The sequence below is a fragment of the Psammomys obesus genome, unplaced genomic scaffold (genome assembly GCF_907164565.1).
Source record: "Psammomys obesus unplaced genomic scaffold, mPsaObe1.curated_primary_1811, whole genome shotgun sequence".
Lineage (NCBI taxonomy): Eukaryota > Metazoa > Chordata > Mammalia > Rodentia > Muridae > Psammomys > Psammomys obesus.
The window spans coordinates 3,783,269-3,803,388 of NW_026587216.1; the positions used below are offsets into that span (position 1 = coordinate 3,783,269).

Here is a 20,120-nt window from a genome sequence, read left to right on the forward strand (position 1 = left end):
TGAATGCTGGAATAAGAGGCTCAAGGTACCATGCCCTGCCTTTATCTGACATTCTCTTAATATGGCTAATTTCACCATTATCCCTATATAGGATGTTCTTTGTGTTATCTTCTAAATTGTGTAATAATTACAAAGTAACTTTCTTAGCTACATTTTTCTTTGTTATAGTAAGTAGAAAATAAAAATTCTCAATTTTCTGTACAAAGGAAGCCAAAAGACAGAGTACAGAAGTGGTAGTCTAAATTTCTATAATCAGGTTCTATAAGTTACCCACTATTATACAAAGGATTAGAGCCTTACAGTAATTAGAACATTTACTCATACCAAGGAGATAAAATATTTTATATTTTTAAGAGTTTATTCATGAAAAAATAAAGATGGAAACCACTAATCTTTATCACTGTAACTTCAAAATAAGTGAAAAACTAAATTTGGGTCTATAAAGGTAAACTAGGACTTAAGCTGAGCAAAAGTGGACAACAGAAATGAGGCAAGACCACTTCAAGGAAATAAAGAGTCTACCTAGTGTATGAGGCACAAGAGCAAGCAGCCAAACACCACATATCAGTGATCTAAAAAGCGTTCAGATAGATGGCTGTACATGAAAAGTTCCAGGCCTACTGGCAAACTGGAGAAATACACAGCAAGTTTCAGAAGGCCTTGGAAAAGTGAGTAGGACACACTGCAGAATGTGGGGTAATGGGACCCAAGTAAAGGAGACGGCTAGAGAGGGAAGTAAAAGAACAGATGAAAGTCTGGAATTTATTATAAACAAACAGGGAATCATTGACAAACTTATCAAACTGATGTTCAAGAGCTGTATTTTCTTTAAAATATGGAGTGCTTCATCAATTTGCATGTCATCCTGGTGCAGGGGCCATGCTAACATTCTCTATACTGTCCCAACTTTAGTATATGTGCTGCTGAAGTGAGCATGGAAAAAACGTATTGATAGCAGTGTACAGAACTTGGTCTCAAGACCAAGTGAACACTTAAAAGAGGGCAGTGCAATTATCTAGGTAGGAAAAAGTAAGAAAGCACAGGAGTCGGGGGCAAGGGTTAGAAAAACACAGAGGAAAAAGAAAGATGGGATCCTAGACTGACTCAAAGCTTTTATAAAATTTGAAGGAAATTAATGTACTTTGATACATTATAAAAATATGAATAATAACTTTATCCTGATATATTTTCTATTTATAGAAATAACAGTCAATATTCTTTACTCCAAGATGAAATCATGCTGCATATTTAAGTCATCATTCAACTCTAAGTAATACACAAGGAGAAAAGTACTTCTTTAACAGTAACTTCAGTATATGAATCATTATTTACATTGTGGTGAATACTTTTAACTAGAGTAGGAAAGCTGAGCCGTATTACAGGTTGAAGAAATAGAATCTAATCTAATTCAAAAGGTTTTATCTGGCTTGCTAACCAACCAAATGCACAATTTGTGTATTTAAAATAAATTCTGGATTCCGAGCGTCTCTGGTTGAGAATCTAGCACTATGCCATCTAACAAGAAGCTGGCACTCAGCAGTCCCTGCTCCTGATGACCACAAATTGTCTTCTTCACCACAGCCACCTCTGTAGACTGTTGAGTCTCTGTGTTGAGTTCTTACACAGACAACAGCATGAATAAACCTGTGCCAGAAATGCCCCAAACCAAACCATTTCCTTAATCCGCGATTCTCTGCTAAGGACATTTTAAACAGTTTTAAAACTATCTTATATGTCAACTGACAATCATGGCCACCACTGCATGGACAAGAGTCACTGTCAGGAAGAATACTGTTCATGGGGGCCCAGCCTATGACTTTCACATTGGGGACAAAGTCAGGCTAGCTTCTAAAGCAGGAAACATCATGATGAAAAAAAGGAAAGATTGAAAAATTGTTTTCTTTTCCATATTATGTTCTACAATTGCACTATGCATATAGGCTGCCCCTGTATGACAACTTAGATTAAAACAACATACAATTTAAAAAATCAGTTTCCTAGTGTTGAGTCACCATTTCCAGTGCTAAATCATCACATGGCTGAATGACCACCACACAAAACAGTAAAGGTACAAAACATTTTGATCATAGAAGACAGTTCTATGGGACAGCTGCGTTTTTCCCCCATCAAGAGATGGAATTTAGCTATTTTCTATTTGAATCTAGGGGCATTTGTGACTCCAATGTATCAAAGGATTGTGATAGAGATACTGCTGTGAACTCTCTAAGCTAGGTTACCAAACATCATCAGAAAACAACTTCCATCTCACTCTAGAGTCCTAAGCCTCCATGTGAGTAGGGCCTCCATTCTAAGTTGGTTATGCTACGAAGATGCCCCAACTGTCTCACAAAGAGAGGGAAAAGGGGAAAGAGAAGGGGAGAACATGGTGGGGGAAAGAGCCATCTATTTGAATACTACTCACTTTCTGGAGTCTGCTAGTGTTTTTGTTTTTTTTCACTTAATGACTATCTTATGGGGGGAATGGGGGAGTGACAGGAGTCTGAAAGAGAAGCACATGAGCAAACCATTCCTGAATTGCTGATTCACAAATATGGCTATCCTTTAGTGTCAGTGAGGTGTAGTCCTAGGATACCCCAAGGAAACCAACACCCGGGAGTGTTCAAGAGCCTTACAATCAATAAATCTTTACACGTCTGTTACAATCCTCTCTGCATTACTTACAACATCTAAGACTATAAATGCTACTTGAACAACTGTACCGTACTGTGCAGAGGGAAATGACCAGGAAGAGCTAAACATACGTTGTACGTATGAATTTACTTTTTTCAACAGTTTTCTATCTACAAGTGAGCTGAATCTGTGGGTGCAAAATAGAGCTGACTCTATTTCCAAGTTTAAACTGCAGCCCATAATATGCCATGGCAGCACATTGTATTTATCCCCAAACTTGAATAAAACCTGCTCTTGTGCTGCTCTTTATATATATTAATTATGGTCATCAGAGCTAAGTGTCAAGGCAAAAAAAAAAAAAAAAAATGTTTTGAAGTAAACATGATATATAAGCTAAAATATAATAAATACAAATTATATAGAAAGAACCTCAATGTACACACAAACAAAAATGTGCTCCACAGAAAATATAGCAGGTGGTTACCTAAAAATGCCTATGTTAATTGCTGGGATCCATGAGTTTTCTAATTTCTCAACCTCATGGTCCATACTGTATTTCAAACAGAAGCCTGATAAAACCTTCAGCTGTTTCCTAACAAACGTCATGCGTGTTAACTATACAATACTAAATAGTCTCTACAGAAGGACATTTTACCTGCTTATTTCACAAGCCACCCGTCCTTTCATCTCTATGACATCAGAAGACGTAGCAAAACCTAGCCGTCTTAGAACGCGCTTACGACATTTGAGTTCATCCATTTGCAGTACAGTTCTTGCTTTCTTCAGTTCTCTCTTTGCAGACTTAATATCTATTGCAATCTAGAGCATATAAAAGTAAATAATAAACTGAATCGTGTAATGTGGAAAAACAACACCAAAATCACACAGAAGTTTACTAAGGGCAACTTATCCATATCCTTCTTCATTAAAACCTGGAGACAATGGAATGCATGTGTGCTGTAGGACTCATGCAATTCCAGGAGGAGAAAGATGTACCTGAAAAGTTCTCAGACACTAGCTAAATGTCAAACGTGAAAAAACAGAACGCTCTTGTTAAAAAATAGCTATTACTTAATACACAGGAATGAACAACTAAAATAAAGTGCTTAAGTGAACAAATTAGGTTTAAGTGAATAAATTTTAAAATCATCAGTAAATGTCATATATTTTAATAACTGTGGCAAGAGAATGTTTCTACAAGAGTAAGAAAACAATCATATTTTGAAATGGAGAATTTAAGTTCAGAAAACAAAAACCTAAAAAAATGGAGTTTGGTGGCTGGAGAGATGGCTAAGCAGCGAAGAGCACTGTTCTTCCATAGGTCCTGAGTCCAATTCCCAGCAACCACATGGAGGCCCAGAGCCATCTATACTAGGATCTGTTGCCCGCCTCTGGCACACAGGAATACATGCAGATAGAGCAATCATATAGAGTAAATAAAATATACTTTTTTTAAAAAAATGGAGTTTGAAACTTTAAAGCTTTGTATGGTGTTAAATATTAAGGTACAATGACGGAGAACAATAAAGGTGATGAGCAATTTCACTTCTTCAGGTTACTGGTGAGGCTGATTCCACCGAGTTCTATCATTCCCCATCCCTGCAGTGAGGGTGGGGTGGAGCTCAGGAGCACAGCACCTGCCTAGTGTGCACAAGCAAGGTCTTGAGTCCAGTCCCCAGCATCGGATAGTAATGTAAGAATTGAAATTTTAAAGCAACCCCAAAAGGTAGTAACAATATCAAATCTGAATTTTACGACTGACAAAACTGAAACACAAGATTTCTAAGTAAAGTGATTAAGGTCATAGGGCTCCTGAGTAATCTCAAGTTTAATTCAGCAATTGGTAAGAATCTACTGCTATGAAGTGATGAGCTGTCATAATACTGATATCTATGCTAGATAGCTAAATGGGAAATAGCACAACTATCAGGCCTGTCAGAAGGAAAGAAATGTTCTAGGATTTCTTGGACTGAGATGCCTGAATAGACAGAGCAAAAACCACAAAGACATAAAGCTTAAATTAGAAAAAGAGCCCAGTGTGTAAGACAGTTTTGTAGCATAACAATGAATGACACTGTGAAATAAATCTATTATTAATCCCACTGTCCTTCCTCCATGCGTCTACTAACAGTATTACACATGTGAACTACCCTGAACCTCTGTCATACTCTGCTGCCTTAGATTTCTGTGCAGATCCTCACTTGCTAGATCAGCTGACAGGCTCCAGCACTTGCAGTTTATTCACAAGATGGCTAGACACTCTGTTCTCAGAAGATAGAAACCCTACTATAGAAACTGTCTCTGGGAGCTGGGGAGTTGGCGTGGCACTAAGGACTTGCTCCTGCAGAAGACCCATGTTCGGTTCCTCGCACACTCACTCGTGGAGGCTCACAACTAGCTATTAGTCCTATTCCAGGGATCCAACAGCGCCCTCTCCTGGCCTGCTCCAGAATCATGCATATATGTGGTATACACATATACAGGTAAAACTTATAAACATTACATAAATATAAATAAATCTTGAAAAAGTGTGGTTCTGCCATACCTGTGCTTTTTTTTCACAAAGTGTATACACTGTTTCCAAATTTGGATCATTGTGAAGTGGATGCGAATACATTCGATGCTCAAAAGCCTCTACTTTTTGAATGACTTTTTTCAGTCCTTGATCTTGAATGCCCATATCATCAATAGGATCTAACAAAGGAACACCATCAGGAAAACGCTTTTGAACTTCCTGAAATAAAATACACAAAACTCATAAGATCACTTCAAAACACTATCTCCTTTTATGTTTGTTTTTTTCTGTATCTATTGCCATAAAAAGGACTCTACAGTTTTCCCACTGAAACCGGAGAGCAATTTCCCATTTGTTTTTGAATTTTCCATTTTGGGGAAAGAGAGACAGGATAAAAAGGGGTCTTACTTTGCTGTATAGCTTAGGTTCAAACATGCCATCCTCTTTCTTCAGCCTCCTGAGTGCAGAATTACAGATATACACTACCACAGCCTGCAAATTCCTTTTCAGTTGTTATGTTACAACTTAATACCAACGGGATACATTATAATCCACTAATATATCTAGCATTGTATAGTAAATGCATTAGTTCTGGGTGTGGCATGATTCACTGGTAAAACTACTATTGTATATTTAGGTTGCTGTAATATCTTGCCACTGCATATAACTGTACTTCATATCATTTATGTGGAAAGTTCAATTTTCAAATGACTTGGAGTGTGGTTTATCTCTAGCCAGGGCACTAGTGAGTCAGAAATCAAACTTCTAAAAAAGACTCTTTTTGCTGACTTCTGTTACATGATTACACGATAAGAACATGAATTCAGTGGTGGAGGCTCACTATGGGCTGCTCATCCTCCTGGACAGAAGTCAGTATGGGGCACTCTAAAGGTCAGACAGAGTCTGAATCCTCAGGACCTACCGGGCATGCGCCGGGCCCTGGGCTCCACCTATGCATGGTGCAGTGGCACAGATTAGCAGAGTGTGGTGGCGTGCCCTTGTAGTCCTACTTGGGATGTGTAAGCATAGAGATTACTCGGGCCGAGGTAAGACCAACTCAACAACACACTGAGGTCTTAGCTCAGAAAAAGAAGCACAAAGGGAGTAAAAACCTGCTTTCTCTGTTCCTCCCTGTTTTAGTCCCTGTGACTGGACAGTGATGGTCAGAGTGAATGAATGTGCCATATTTTGAGCCTTTAACTCTGCTACAACTGGGGCTCCTTCAGCTCTGGCAAAGTGGGCACTGCTGCTATCAATGACCTTTAATTGGCCTCAACTACAAGGTCTACATGTTCCATTACGACTCTACCTGTGTTCCACAGCACAGTTAGGGCCTGACTGAGAATGGGAAACTTGTGATCATCAGGAAGGTCATCTCCATCTTCCAGGAGCAATATTCTGATAACTCAAAATGCTAGTGCAGGTATGTTGTGGACTCTGCTAGGGCCCTCACAATCATGGTGTAGGCCAGAACCTACTTGAAGGGTGGAACTAAAAGGGTTGTCATCATCTCTGCTTCTCCTGCTGATGCCCACAAGAATGACAGCTCATTTGTCAGCAATGCCTCCTGTACAACTGCTTAGAGGCCCCTGAGCAAGGTCATGACACCTTTGGCACTTTGGAAGGACTCATGACCATGATCCATGCCATTACTGTCCTTCTGGAGACTGTGGATGGCCCCTCTGGAAAGTTGTATAGCTGCCTAGTACATTATCACTGCATCCACTCCAGCTGCCAAGGCTGGGGAAAGGCCATCCCAGAACTGAGTGGGAAGCTCATAAGAATGGCTTTCTGTGTTCCTGCCTGCAATGTGTCCACTGTGGATCTGACATGCCACCAGGAGAAAGCTGTTAAGTATGATGACATCAAGACGGTGGTGAAGCAGGCACTGAAGGGCTCACTAAGGGGCATTCTGGGCAAATTACAGATGGGCTGCAATGAGATGATGAAAATAAAGCACTTTAAAGAGAAGGTACATGAGGACCAGGTTGTCTGCTGCAACTTCAATAGTGACGCCCACTCTTCCACCATTGATGATGGGGCTGACATTGTTCTCAATGACAACTTTGTAAAGCTTATTTCCTTAGATGACAACAAATACAGCTACAGCAACAGTGGTGGACCTCAAGGCCTACATGGCCTCCAAGGAGTAAGAAGACCTGGACCACCCACCCCAGCAAGAACAGCGAAGAAGAGAAAGCCTTTTCAGTTGCTGAGGAGTCCCTTGCCCTGCTAGGCTCCCAACTGAGCAACTCTCCTCAGAAGAGGAGCTTAGGGTGCCCTGCTTTCTTAGGGAGCCCTGCTTTCTTGAATACCATCAATAAAGTTCACTGCACAACCCCCTCCCCAACAAAGAATAAAAACCAAAACTGTAAAGTATTCAAATTACCAGCTATTTACCAGAGGTTTGTTCTATTCAAAGGAGAAGTTATGTCATGACAAAGTCATGTAATTTTATTTATGAACTTGACCAATCCTTATACATTAAGAACTCGAGGTACAGGTCAAAGTATAACGAGGGAAAAGTACTAATGCAGCCCCCCTTAGGCAAGGGTTTCTCTGTGTAGCCCTGGCTGTCCACAAACTCAGAGATCCAACCCCTTAGTGCAGAGATTAAAGGGGTATGCCACCACTGCAGGCTATATTTTGAGTTCTGAAGTTTAAAAATGTACAGTAAGAAGCAAAAGAAGACTCTTTATTCCTCAAGTGAAGGGGTTCTTCAAGCAGGCTCATCTGCCGCTCTTCCTGTCTTTTCAATAGGTGACAATAAGACCAAGAGGAACCATGGTTTATCTGATGTGGACATGCAAACCTGAGACTATGTGAAGTTCCCACAGAAGCTTAGATCAGAGACTGGAGCGTGGACTCTATCAGGATGTTTCTGCAAGTTAAATCAAACCTGGTAGCTGGCAATTTACCTCAATAAAAATTTCACTCCAATTTAAAGTTTAAACAAAAAAGTACAAGCTGACTTATTTCTGAAGAACAAGGTTAGTCATTTTCCCCCAGGTAAGTGTAGTTTTACACTAACTGAAAAACAATCAAGTATATTTCTGTTCAGTTATGGTATTATTTTGAATGATTGAAAAAGTCATTGGAACATTCTTTTACTTCACTTCCAATATTTATTTACTAACAGACTGGTTCATTAGTGTATCAGGAGTATTTTCTTAGAACAACACTTACATTTCCATAAAATTTTTAAAAAAATTCTCAGGAGAAGCACTAATTTTAAGTCTATGGACCACAACCTAAAAGTTTGTACTCTGAGGGCTAGAGAGATAGAGTAAGAACATTTGTTACTGAGGACCCAGGTTCAATTCTTAGCAGCCACGCGGTGGCTCACAACCATCCATCTCTCCAAGAGATGATCTAATCCCTCCTCTGACTGCCACAGGCGCCAGGCATGTTTGCATACATGCAGAAAAAAACTCAGACTGATAAAATAAATGTATCTTTTAACAGATTCCTATTCTAAAATGAAAGCAATCTATTTACCAGTTTCCTCAAATTCTAAACAGTATTCTCTGTAAAGTATGGTATAGTAAATGTTACTCAACTTTTCATTTATTTCTACCATTAAATTAAATTCTTGAAGTTATACTTTTCCTACTGAAAAGAAAGCATCTTAAAAAAAATCCTATTTATCACAGCACAATGAAGATTAATGGTGCAGTTCCACGAGCCTCCCATCAGTAATAAACACTGTTGCTGTGCTTAGAACACATCTACATGCAGATCTGCTGTGACTCATTTTAGAAGAAAACTCATTATGTGTTTATAGTTTTTCTAAAATATATTTAAAAGCATTTCAATCATCTCTGGATAACTCCTATTTATACAAGATTTCTATTTAGGTTCTAAAGTAGCATGCATACCTGTATGGATTTTAAAACGCTCTGTCTGTTGTCCAAGGGTCGAAGGTCTTTGGGGATGTAAAGCCTAACTGTGCTGATGGCAGACAGGAGATGCACCAAGACTGGAACAACCTACGAAATGATGGTTAGATGAGACTACAATTAAATTCCACATTTCCACAACTTGTATCCAAAGGAAGCAGCACATGTCACAGGCATAAATAGTCCTTGTGGATCAACTACTTACCACTGAAGCCTAAATCTTAGTAGAGACTAGGAAGTAAAAACTACTGCAAATCTTAAGAGTCACACAGATGGTACATTAAGTGGAAGACCCTCTCTGCGAAGTCCAGCTTATTTATTCAGGTTTGTGTTCTCATTACTTGGCACTTTGTAGACACACAGGTATTAAAGCATTGCAGATGAATGCCCCTATGTGGAGGGTTAGAGAGCCCAGGAAGGAACATGCAAGTTACAGATGGACTGGAATGAGATGACGAAAATAAAGCGCTTTAAGGAGAAGGTAATGCATTCTCTTAGCCGTCATCTTCCAGAGCATACACCTGAAAACTTTCCCATGCATTCTCAAGGTTAAGTATGCCTTCCCTCACCATCAAGGATGTCATTCTGCTTCTTTGACTGCTATCACCTGGAAGGTTTAAATCCACTTAGAATGAGGTCAACTATTTCCTAGGCTCAAATGTGTCACAGCATTTAGTTTTCCGGAGCCACTTTCACAATTACTGAAAAAAAAAAACTTATTGTCATACTGACAAGAAAGTAAAAAGGACATGAATAAAGTACCTGCCTTATTCAGCAGAAATGGTGTGACAGCTTGGTACACATTTGAGATTGAAGATCACCTGTGTTTGAAGTCAGCCTTCAGCTAGCTGTAGGACCCTGAACAAGCTACCTAACTTTTCCTCATCATAAAAATAACATCTACCTCATTAAATTATTATTATGTATAGAATAGTTCCACAGGTGTCCTTAACTTTGGAAAAAGGGACTCTTAAGAATTAAAAAAACAGGAAGTTTTGGGGACAGAGGAACGGCTCACTGTACACATGGCTCAGGGCGAACTGCTTTCCCCGAGAAGTCTTATCAGTTGTCTCACAACCTCTTGGAACTCCAGCTCCAGAGATACAACACCCTCGTCTATCTTCCGCAGGTAACTGCATTGGTGCACACAAACATACACGTACAGTGTACACATAATTAAAAATCATTCTAAAGCAAACAAAAAGCCAGGGAGTGCTCTAAATAAGGGGTCAAAGGCACTAAAATTAAAAAAATTAAGTGGCATGTGTGCAAGCCTGAGGCTGAGCTCTGTTCCCAGCACCCATGTGAGCGCTGGCACCGAGGCTTGCAGCACCTGTCCTGGAGAGGCAGTGAGCGCCAGGTCCAGTGAGACACTGAGCTGTCTACTGCACTCATTCCATCTGCACACAGGCGCGAGCACAAGTGCGCACACGCACACCCACACCCTTTACTGCCTGCTTTCACTAACTCTGCGGAACAGAGTTAAACTCGAGTTACACAGACATACACAGGCCAAGACCTTAAGTACGTGCCTTACTTTGGATAGAGTCTATGACAAAGAGCAAATTTAAGATTTTCCCCTCTACTTGTCAGCCAGAGAAGCCCTTTCACCCAGGAAAGGGAACTAAAAGTATTCACAGCCATCATGTCCTCACCCTGACTCTACATTCCCACTCACTCCAGCATCCTTCCACACCAGTACAGTATAAACTGAAATAAATGTAATTTTCAAATCACTATTAGAAGGAGAGGAAAGAGCCTCAGTTTGCACAAGGTTTAATAAAGGCTTCCCTGAAGAGGCTTTCTACTGAATTAAACCAAAGGTCCTCACGTCTTCTGGTATTAAATAAGACGCAGTAAAACTAGAGCCTATAAACAATGAACGACAGCAATTAAAATGCTGGTATCAATAAATAAAGGGTGGCTACATAGAGTAATAGTAACGAGCAGAGCCATGATTCCCTGTCCACAGAGAAACGGAGAGTCTGGAGAAGAGTGCCGCACTTCTGCTACTTGAGCGGCAGCAGCTCCTAAGGCCCTTTATGCACAGTGAATGTGCACCGAAGTAGGTCTAGGTTTTTTGCAGTTTGGTCATCAGTAGGCACAGTAAATGTTGGAGGAAAGGATAAAAGTGTCTTTTGATGGCAGAATTTTACTGTGTTCTCCAGTAATCAGAGATCAAAAGGTAGACAGTAATCAAAACTATAGATAAATAATTTTTAAAACATTTAATATTAAATTGTCTTTAAACATTGCAAATTCCACATTCTGAAATGATTTACTGATCCAAAGAAAGAGTCACAGATTTTACTTTTTAAAAAGCAAGCTTACTAAAACAAGTATTTCCTAAAAACCTAGTCAATACACTGTATTACCTATAAAAAAGAAAATTCTAGCACTGTATACACTTGAAATCTCTGCAATAAGATTTTACTGGTAGTAATTTTACTTATACCAATATAAAAACAGAAGACATTCAAGTAGTACAAGAGATGTATGCAGCTCAGTGTAGAACACTTGCCTAGCGTGCACCAAGCAGAGATCCTAAGAGCAAGCCCAGTGCTGAGAGAAAAACAAACTGCACACAAATAAATATTTCATGTTAAGACAAATGTTCTATATGCTAATTTTTCTTTTTCTCATTGTTCTTCAAATGCCTTACATTTAAATGAAAGCGTATCTAAACTAGCAACTTTTAAAAAGCTGATATAATACTTTTTTGCCACCTCAAAACTTCAACCACTATTTCCATGGGAATAAATTAGCATGAATGAATTAAAACTGCAACATCATTCACTCATAAATACAAATCAAAAATCTTCCTCATCCAGGTAGGACTCAAATCTGTGTGAAATTATTCAGTTCTATTTGTCGTTGTTTCCCTTGTTGAAATTTGATAAAAACTAAACAGCTCTTACAGTCTGGCACTTGAGATGATTTTACAATGTTAAAATGACTTGAACCTTCTAATTTAGAAAGCATGGCCGTATGTTCATTATGACCACATTAAAGTGATGGTAATGAAAAGCTCTGAAGATGAAGCGTGAAGCACACACCTGCATCTCTCCCTTCTCGTCAGGCTTTGCCGGCTTGGCTGCCTCTGTAGCTGAATTTTTCAAGCTTTCCTTGCTACAGCGCAGGAGCACTTCCACCACATACAAGGGATCCAGTTCACCAGAAGTAGGCTACAAAAGCAGGATACAGTGAAGTGCATTAACTTTGTGGTCACAGGGCTTATTTTTTCAAAATTTATGTGACTGCATGGAGAGGAATTTTAATCCAGCAACATGGTTGCTCTGGCATGGGATCATATCCAAAGAGTTTCTAGGTCTTTATGATCCAGCCAGAATGAAGACATACTCTGGATTACGGTATGATCTTGCTGGAATATAGACACGCTCTTAGTACATACTTTTAACCCCTAACAATGAAGGTAAGGTTAGTTTATAGAAGGAAGTAGACACATTTGAAAGTGACGTCTAATTGAGGGGCAGGCAAGTGATGAATCAAAGATTTGACAGAATGAGTGAGAGACAGGATGCACAAAACTCTAAGACCAGCACAGGTTTTAGAGAGGCGAGGCTAGTTAAGAGCAGCAGGGAGAAAGAACAGATTTTTTTTTTTTTTTTAAACCAAGACAGTTTTACAAAGACAGGCTGCAGAGAGAACAAGCTAGACACAGGTGAAAACAGAAAAAGCCAGAGAATGAGAAGGAGCCAGATTAAAACATATTGCCAGAATTAGTTTGGCGCCAGGCAGAGCAATTCGGTCAAAAGGCAAGAGAAGCCAATCTGAATCAGTCAGCTTGGAGAGGAATTTGAACCAGAACAGCTAGGTTGAACCAGCCAACCAGAGCTTAGAAAGGACGAGGAAGGCTTGGGAACAGCTCTCATGTCATCCTCTCATCTGAAGAAATAAAAACAACATCTTACAACTGCACATGAAGCTAAGTAAATATTTACTTCATAAAAGGTTGTCCCCATAACCTCCAGAGAGGTCTAGCTGATGGCAAAGCACAAGTGCTTATTAATTCTTATTATCACCTGTGACATCAAAAACCAGTTTCAAGTTTCTAATGAGTAATGTGTAATAAAATTATGCCAAAATTAGAAAAGCAGTAACATCAATAGTATCATAAAATAAATCTATTTCTATCCCTATTTAGCAACATACAAAACAGAGTCTTTAATGCTTAGTACATATACAGGACCATGTGCCTTCATATCACTTGATAATGTATTTTGCTTCTTTTATATTCTCTAAAATAAGATCACCTTAACATCCTCAGATCTAATCACATTCTGACTATTTGGTTTTACGCTGTTTTTGAGGCAAGGTCTTGCTGTATCATTTAGGCTGGCCTTGAACTATTCATTCACCCAAAATGATGGGCTTAATTAAATTTTTTTTCATACAATATGTTTTGTTTATTTTCTTTCCCCTCTCCTAACTCCTCTCAGATTCTACCCATCTCCCTACCATCTAACTTCATGTTCATTCTTTCTCTCTCACAAAACAAAACTTAAAACAAATGCAATAAAACAAAATTGACTAGAAGAAAAAGTCACAAAAACCTTGGAGTGGTTTTGTGTTGGCCAACTACTCTTGGGCCTGGGGCCTGCCTTAGAGTGTGGATGATGTACCTAGTATCACGTCACTGGAGAAAACTGCTTTCTCCTTTCCCAGCAGGCATCATTTCCAGTACTAGCCTTTAATGCCTGACAATCCTCCTGCCTTCCAAGGACTAAGGTTACTGCAGTAAGCTGCTACATGTTGTTTCATCACATCATCTGTGAACTGTTGTTAGAAAATCCCCGTATCTCTTTAAGGGCAACAGCTTACCTTAACATTTGACTTTTTTGAGAAATTTACTACCACTCCCCAGCCAAAATCATCTCCTTCATTTTTCACCTGAAAATAAAACAAACAAACAAAAATAGTATTTATATATAAAATGCAATTGTAGCCTTCTATATCTACATTATAGGCTAATAAGACTTAAATTTTCCTAATACACTTAAAAATCACGAAGTAGAAATTAATTTTACAGTAAAACAAAAGCAACATAAACACTGAACACTAGATTTCATCAGTTCCTAGAACTGTCACATAGCAATCTCTCAACTGGCAAACAAATGATAAACAGAACACTATTTGTTCTGAGGATATTAAGTACTTTATATCTAATGATTTCAGACTTAAGTGTTGACTAAAATTTCCTAAATTGGGACAATGTGAAATAGGTGAAATGATGGATCACCTCCTGTAGCAGGAAACATTTTTCCAATGTAAATAAGCATTTAATCAAAATATTTTAAGATATTGTAATATACAAATATTTTATGCAGAAACTATGGCATACCTTTACCAAACGACCTGGTTGCAGAAATGGCAAGCAATATTTCGGTTTATGAATATATTCTTCAATCTCTTTTCCCAGCTTGGCAAGTTGCTGTCTAATCTTGTAGTAGATGACCACATTTTCTTCATTGGGAATTACTATTTTATTATACTGCTCTTCTGAGTTCTTTACCTCTATAAATAAAGCATAGGTCACAATGCTACCTACCATCAAAACTAGTACACACCTCACATAAATTATACCCAAGACTATTTTTCAACTATGATTCTACAGAACAAATTACTGAAATGATATGAGAAGGAATGTGTCTCATCTACCTTTATTAAGTGTCACTTTTTTTGTCTTCCTATAGTCATTATCCTCTATGCTAACCTATTACTTATGATTCTATTCCCTACTCTAGTCTTAAGCTCCCTTCCCAAGGCATTTCATTTTGCTTTCAAGCCAGAGTTAACTATTTTTGCTATGGTAAAATATACATCACAGAAAATGTGTCACCATTATATAGTTGTAGAACTTTGCATAAACATTTACAGTTGAGCTATTTGTCCATGGTGCTGTTACAAATGTTCAGACTTTGTTTGAACATGTTTTTAACTCAAACATGAGTGGAGATGTTGAGTCATGTGGTAATTCTCCAATAAACCCAAGGAACTTTTTAACAGTTTTCTACATAACACACCATACCGTTTTGTTTACTTTTGCTTTAAAAAAAAGCAATGATCCAGTGAGTGTGTGAAGTGCTTCTGAACTGTATTTCTCAGCAATGATATTCAGCATCCTATGCACTTTTTGAGCATTTGTATATGTTTTGCCATTAATTTACTCATTTCGAAGAACTGGGGAATGATCTCAGGACCTTGTCCATGCTAGAAAAGCACTCAACCATTAAGCCACATCTCTTACCCATTTGTCAATTTTTAAACTGAATTGTCTTTGGTTGAGTCCTAAGAGCTTATTCCAGATCTAGATTTTTTTTTTTTTTTTTTTTTTATCGGTTCCACATGGGAGGTTTATTAGGGGAAGGGAAAGGGTAGGAAGGGGGAAGGAAAGGGGGAAGGGGTCAAGAGAACGTTTTTGGACAAGGCAGGAGAGAAAGAGAGGAGGAGCTTTGAGTTCTCTTATAAGGTGACCCAGAGCATGCGCAGGTGGTTCAAGGTGGGCCATAGGTGGCTTTACAGATGCCTGGTATCCAGTTTGACAGGTCCCTTAGGGCTGGCCGTAGAGATGCCTGCTTACGGATCCCAACAGTGACATAGGTCTCTAATCCTAGCATTCTGAAGATGGAAGCAAGAGGGTCAGGTATTCAAGTTCATCCTCCTCCGCTCTATGTAAGACCTTTTAGTCATATCTTAGATCCAGTTCAATTCTCCACGTGCTTCCAAGGCCTCTCCTGCAGATACTCCTCCTCCTCTCTCCTAGATTTTTTTATTAGCTAGTTTGCAAATATTTATCCCATTTCTCTTTTCTCCATAGATTCAAGGACAAGTTTTTATTTTTGGTGAAATATAATTTATTCATGTATGTATTTGTTCATGTTTTTGGTATCATATCTAAGAATCATTGCCAAATTCAAATTTGAAGAGATTTGTGTCTATGCTCTGTGAGTTTTATAGTTTCTGCTTTTATAATTTTGAATTCATTTTTGTTCATTCTACACTTACTGTGTTCAAAGCCCATACAAAATAAATATATGAATTTATTTTGAACTTTTTTTTTTTTGGTTTCTAGAGACAGGGTTTCTCTGTGTAGCCCTAGCTATCCTGGAACTTACTTTGTAAACCAGGCTGGCCTCTAACTCATAGAGATCCTGCTGCTTCCACCTCTTGAGTGCTGAAATTAAATACCTGTGACCACTGCCCAGCTGTTTTTTCCTTTGGATTTATACTGAACTCTATTATTTAACCTGTATGTTTCATATTTTTGACAATTAAAGAAAAAAGATAAAAAATAGTATATATAACCAACAAATCTTTCCTAGAGACTAACTGAAACAACATATAGAATATTCCTAGCTGACAGTATAACAGTAACCAGGAAGGGTGCTGTAACTGTATTACTAGTATCTTCTACTAGTAACCTTTACACAGACTATTCCCTGTGACTGCTAGTCTTTTGTATTTCTGGTCACTTTTAAATGAACCACTTCACTACTTATAGAAAGTGAATTTAATTCATTAACAAACATATGGTATTTTCTGTAATAGCACACATAATAGAGTTAATGATCAGAAAAAACAACTGGCAGTTTATAGACGGGAATGCAGAGATGTTTTAGTGGCTAAGTGCTTGCTCTGCGAGTGTGAGGACCTCCGTTTAAATCTCTGGTCCCCATGGCAGGCACTTCTGTAAGCCCAGTTTTACAGGGTGAAGATAGATGGATCCTGGGGGTTGTTGGTCAGCCTAAACAGACAAATCTTGTCTGAAAAATAAGGTAGGGACAGAAAGATGGCTCAGCAGATAAAGGCATGTGGCACTTATTCCAATGTACCCAACTTCAATTACCCGCATGGTGGGCCCACATGGTGGCTGTGAAAACTGACTCCTGCAAGTTGTTTTCTGACCTCCAGATACATGCTAGAACATGTGTAACACACTCCCAAAATAAGAAGAAAAAGAAATAGTGGAGAGCTAAAGAGAAAGCTCAATGAACAGGAATGTGTGCTCCATAAGCACAATGCTTGAGTTTGGATCTAGCACCCCTCTTAAAAACTAGGTGTGGCCACTCATGCCTGTAACCCTCTGATATGGGAGAGAAAAAAGATCACTAGGGCATAATGGCCACCGGCATAGCAAAAGGTAGTGTTCCAGCTTCGGTGAAAAACTGTGTCTCAAAGGAATACGGCAAAGAGTGCTAAGAGGAGGATACCTGATGCCCTACCTCTGACCTCCACATATACACACATGTACAAACACATGCACACACCAAAAAAACCAAGAAAGGTACAGAGAACGTGGAGGAAGACACTCCCTGCTAAGTTCTGTCCTCCAGATGCGCATACATGTATGTATATATATAGGCAAGTGCGCTCATCTACACACATGCACTGCACATTTATCTCATACCTACAAGATTAAACCTACAGAAGGGAACTAGACAAACTCAAGTCATTAAAATGGTCACTAAAACTGCACGTTAAGAAAACAAGACACAAAAACTAAAGCAGTAGCTGTGGTTGTACAGCTGTCTCTGTGTATTAAGAATTAGATATTTGAAAACTGCTCAATTCAAATTAAAGCACAGTATTTTCCTAATGACTCACAAAATCACAGCATTCTTTTTGTGTGTACATAACACATTTGGGGTGGGGAGCGTGCAGACGCAAATGTGGGCACGCCTTTTCAAGCCAGAGGCTATTTGTCTGCCACTTTATTTTTGAAGACATGGGTTCTTAGTGAACAGTGCTCCCCAATTCGACTGGCTGGGCAGTGAGCACTGGATACCCACCTGCCTCTTATTCCAACACTGCCAGGGTTACAGTGACAGCCTACTAACATGCCACCACACTTAGTTTTTGAAAAAAAATGCATGTGTGTGTGCGTGCACGCGCACGTGCGCGCTATAACCCAAATTTCAGTTCCCACACGTGTGTGCAGCACACACTTTACCGACTGAAACGCCTCTCTGGCCTGTTACAGCATTCTTAAGGAAAGATGTCAAGACTAAGTCATTTCACACATCAAGTTTTATACTGAGCTTTTTGTTACAATTTTTCAAGGACATGAATTCTGATAGAAATACGTATTTTTAAAAAAATCATAAATTACACTGTGGCTGATCCAACTACAAAAAAATACTGTCTGAATTATCTACATTTATTTTGAATATTCCAGTCTATAAAGACCAGCCTACAGTTCTACATTCTTTACCTTAACTGCCAAGATTTGCTTTATTAGAAAAATAAAAAAACAAAACAAATAAAACATAAAATAGTGACCAAAACAGCCAATAAGGCAGTCACTTTGTTGCTAAGTGTAGTTACACAAAAGAAATTTTACACTTACTCTCCACTACTCCCGGAATTGCTCTGTAATGCTGAAACTGGTAGAAAGATTTTTCTAGCATGTACTCAGGATTGATTTCTTCCACTCGTAGTAAGTTCAGAACCATGTTATAGGTCAGATGGAAAGCACTATTCAGAGGATCAGCTGAACCCTACAAGAAAAAGCATGACGATACTGCACATTTCTAAAATAAATTTACACAACTTTTAACATGCTTAATAATTTACCTAGACTAATAAATACAGGAATATGCAAGTTCTTTTCTTTGGCATACCAAATCAAAGTAATAAAATGGTTAATGTCTTTAAAAGTAAAGGGTGAATAAAACCAGTAGGGAAGGCCAGGCAGTGGTGGAACACACCTTTAATTCCAGCACTAAGGAGGCAGAGGCAGAGGCAGAGGCAGTAAGATCTCTGAATTTGAGGCCAACCTCATCTTCAGAATGAGTTCCAGGACAGTCAGGACTACACAGGGAAACCTTGTCTTGAAAAACAAAACAAAACAATCAGTAGGGATACAGTGATTCAGAGACTACAAAAGATGCTTAGCTTTCTCTCCTTCAAACACAAGGCAGAATTGCCCTTTTGGTCTCCCAATGGATGGGATCAATTGTGGCAGAAAATGAGATGTCACCTTCTGACCACATGTCTAACTGATATTAGGAAAAGCTATACTTTCCTTCCCAGCAGTGACTGACAACCCTGGCTGACTCTTTAGAAATGCTGAGCAGAATCTGTTCTAACAACCTGTGATGAGCACGGAGTAGGAGACAGAAACTTTCAGTTGCTAAGGTTGAGGACAGAGACTAAAGCAAAACCTAGCCTGTAGTGACCTATATACTGATATTTCTGAGCAAAATCTGGATAAAATCTGTAAATTTGTGACATAAAGCTGTTACTATATGTCCCATATTATAGATCTTTCTTTCTCTATACTTTTCACCTCCAGAATGTGGTTGTTACCAAGTAAGAAACAGGCTAATGACTACACACTAAAAAATAGTTTGTCATTAAACAATAAATTTGTTATTTATTTGTCTAAATAAAATTGTAGAATTTTTTTACTTATAGAAAATTATTGGCTTGTACCAATTTGGTTTTCATCCAAAATACTTTGCAAGTGTAAAAGTAGTTGCATAGACATATAGAAGCCATTAAAATTTTTTTGGATTTTTTTCTCAGCCTGTTAACCCACTTTCCATCCTTGGGAGTGTTTTCCCTTTCTCAGTAAGCTTTCTCCATTTCTATTCCATGCCTAACTTAAAACGCATGAGTTTTTCTCCATCTTTTCTCATAGCAGTTGCCAGGATTTTCATGTAACATAAAGAGTGAGCATTTTTCTCTCACTTTTTTTTAGCATTATTATCTTAAATTCTCATAATAGTTGCAAGTTTTTAAAAAGATGAAACCCTTAGAAGATGCATACTGAAACACAAGTATTATTATTTATGCCACACAGCTCTAAATGGCATAATTAATTGAATAAATGCCATTTGAATGCTTAAGGGCCAACTACTGAGATTTCAGAATTTTAAATGTATGCAGACAATTGATAAAGAGTAGAACTTTTACTCAAGTTTTAGATGAAGGTGTTCCTAAAGTCTCAAAAACAAATAGACCAGAGCTATCTGCCCTGGGTAACAGCTCTAAGGTTTCTAACCTGCAATTTTATCTATTTCCTATAAATTTAAGGACCCAACCCAGTCAAG

The 20,120-nt window shown here is 38.5% G+C and overlaps 1 protein-coding gene and 1 non-coding gene across 2 annotated transcripts in view; both read right to left on the minus strand.

Moving 5' to 3' along the window:
- Nucleotides 1-20,120, minus strand: part of Mtrex (Mtr4 exosome RNA helicase) — a 65,196-nt gene that overhangs the window by 14,417 nt on the left and 30,659 nt on the right. The window contains exons 16-22 of the mRNA XM_055603501.1: nucleotides 18,413-18,563; nucleotides 14,408-14,580; nucleotides 13,888-13,956; nucleotides 12,102-12,230; nucleotides 9,025-9,135; nucleotides 5,177-5,365; nucleotides 3,287-3,450 (exon numbers count right to left, since the gene is read on the minus strand). Coding sequence (XP_055459476.1) covers nucleotides 3,287-3,450; nucleotides 5,177-5,365; nucleotides 9,025-9,135; nucleotides 12,102-12,230; nucleotides 13,888-13,956; nucleotides 14,408-14,580; nucleotides 18,413-18,563 — 986 coding nt within the window. The remainder of the gene's footprint in view (nucleotides 1-3,286; nucleotides 3,451-5,176; nucleotides 5,366-9,024; nucleotides 9,136-12,101; nucleotides 12,231-13,887; nucleotides 13,957-14,407; nucleotides 14,581-18,412; nucleotides 18,564-20,120) is intronic.
- LOC129673779 (U6 spliceosomal RNA) lies at nucleotides 830-936 on the minus strand. Its single transcript, XR_008719711.1, has one exon. It is a non-coding gene; the product is annotated as a U6 spliceosomal RNA (small nuclear RNA).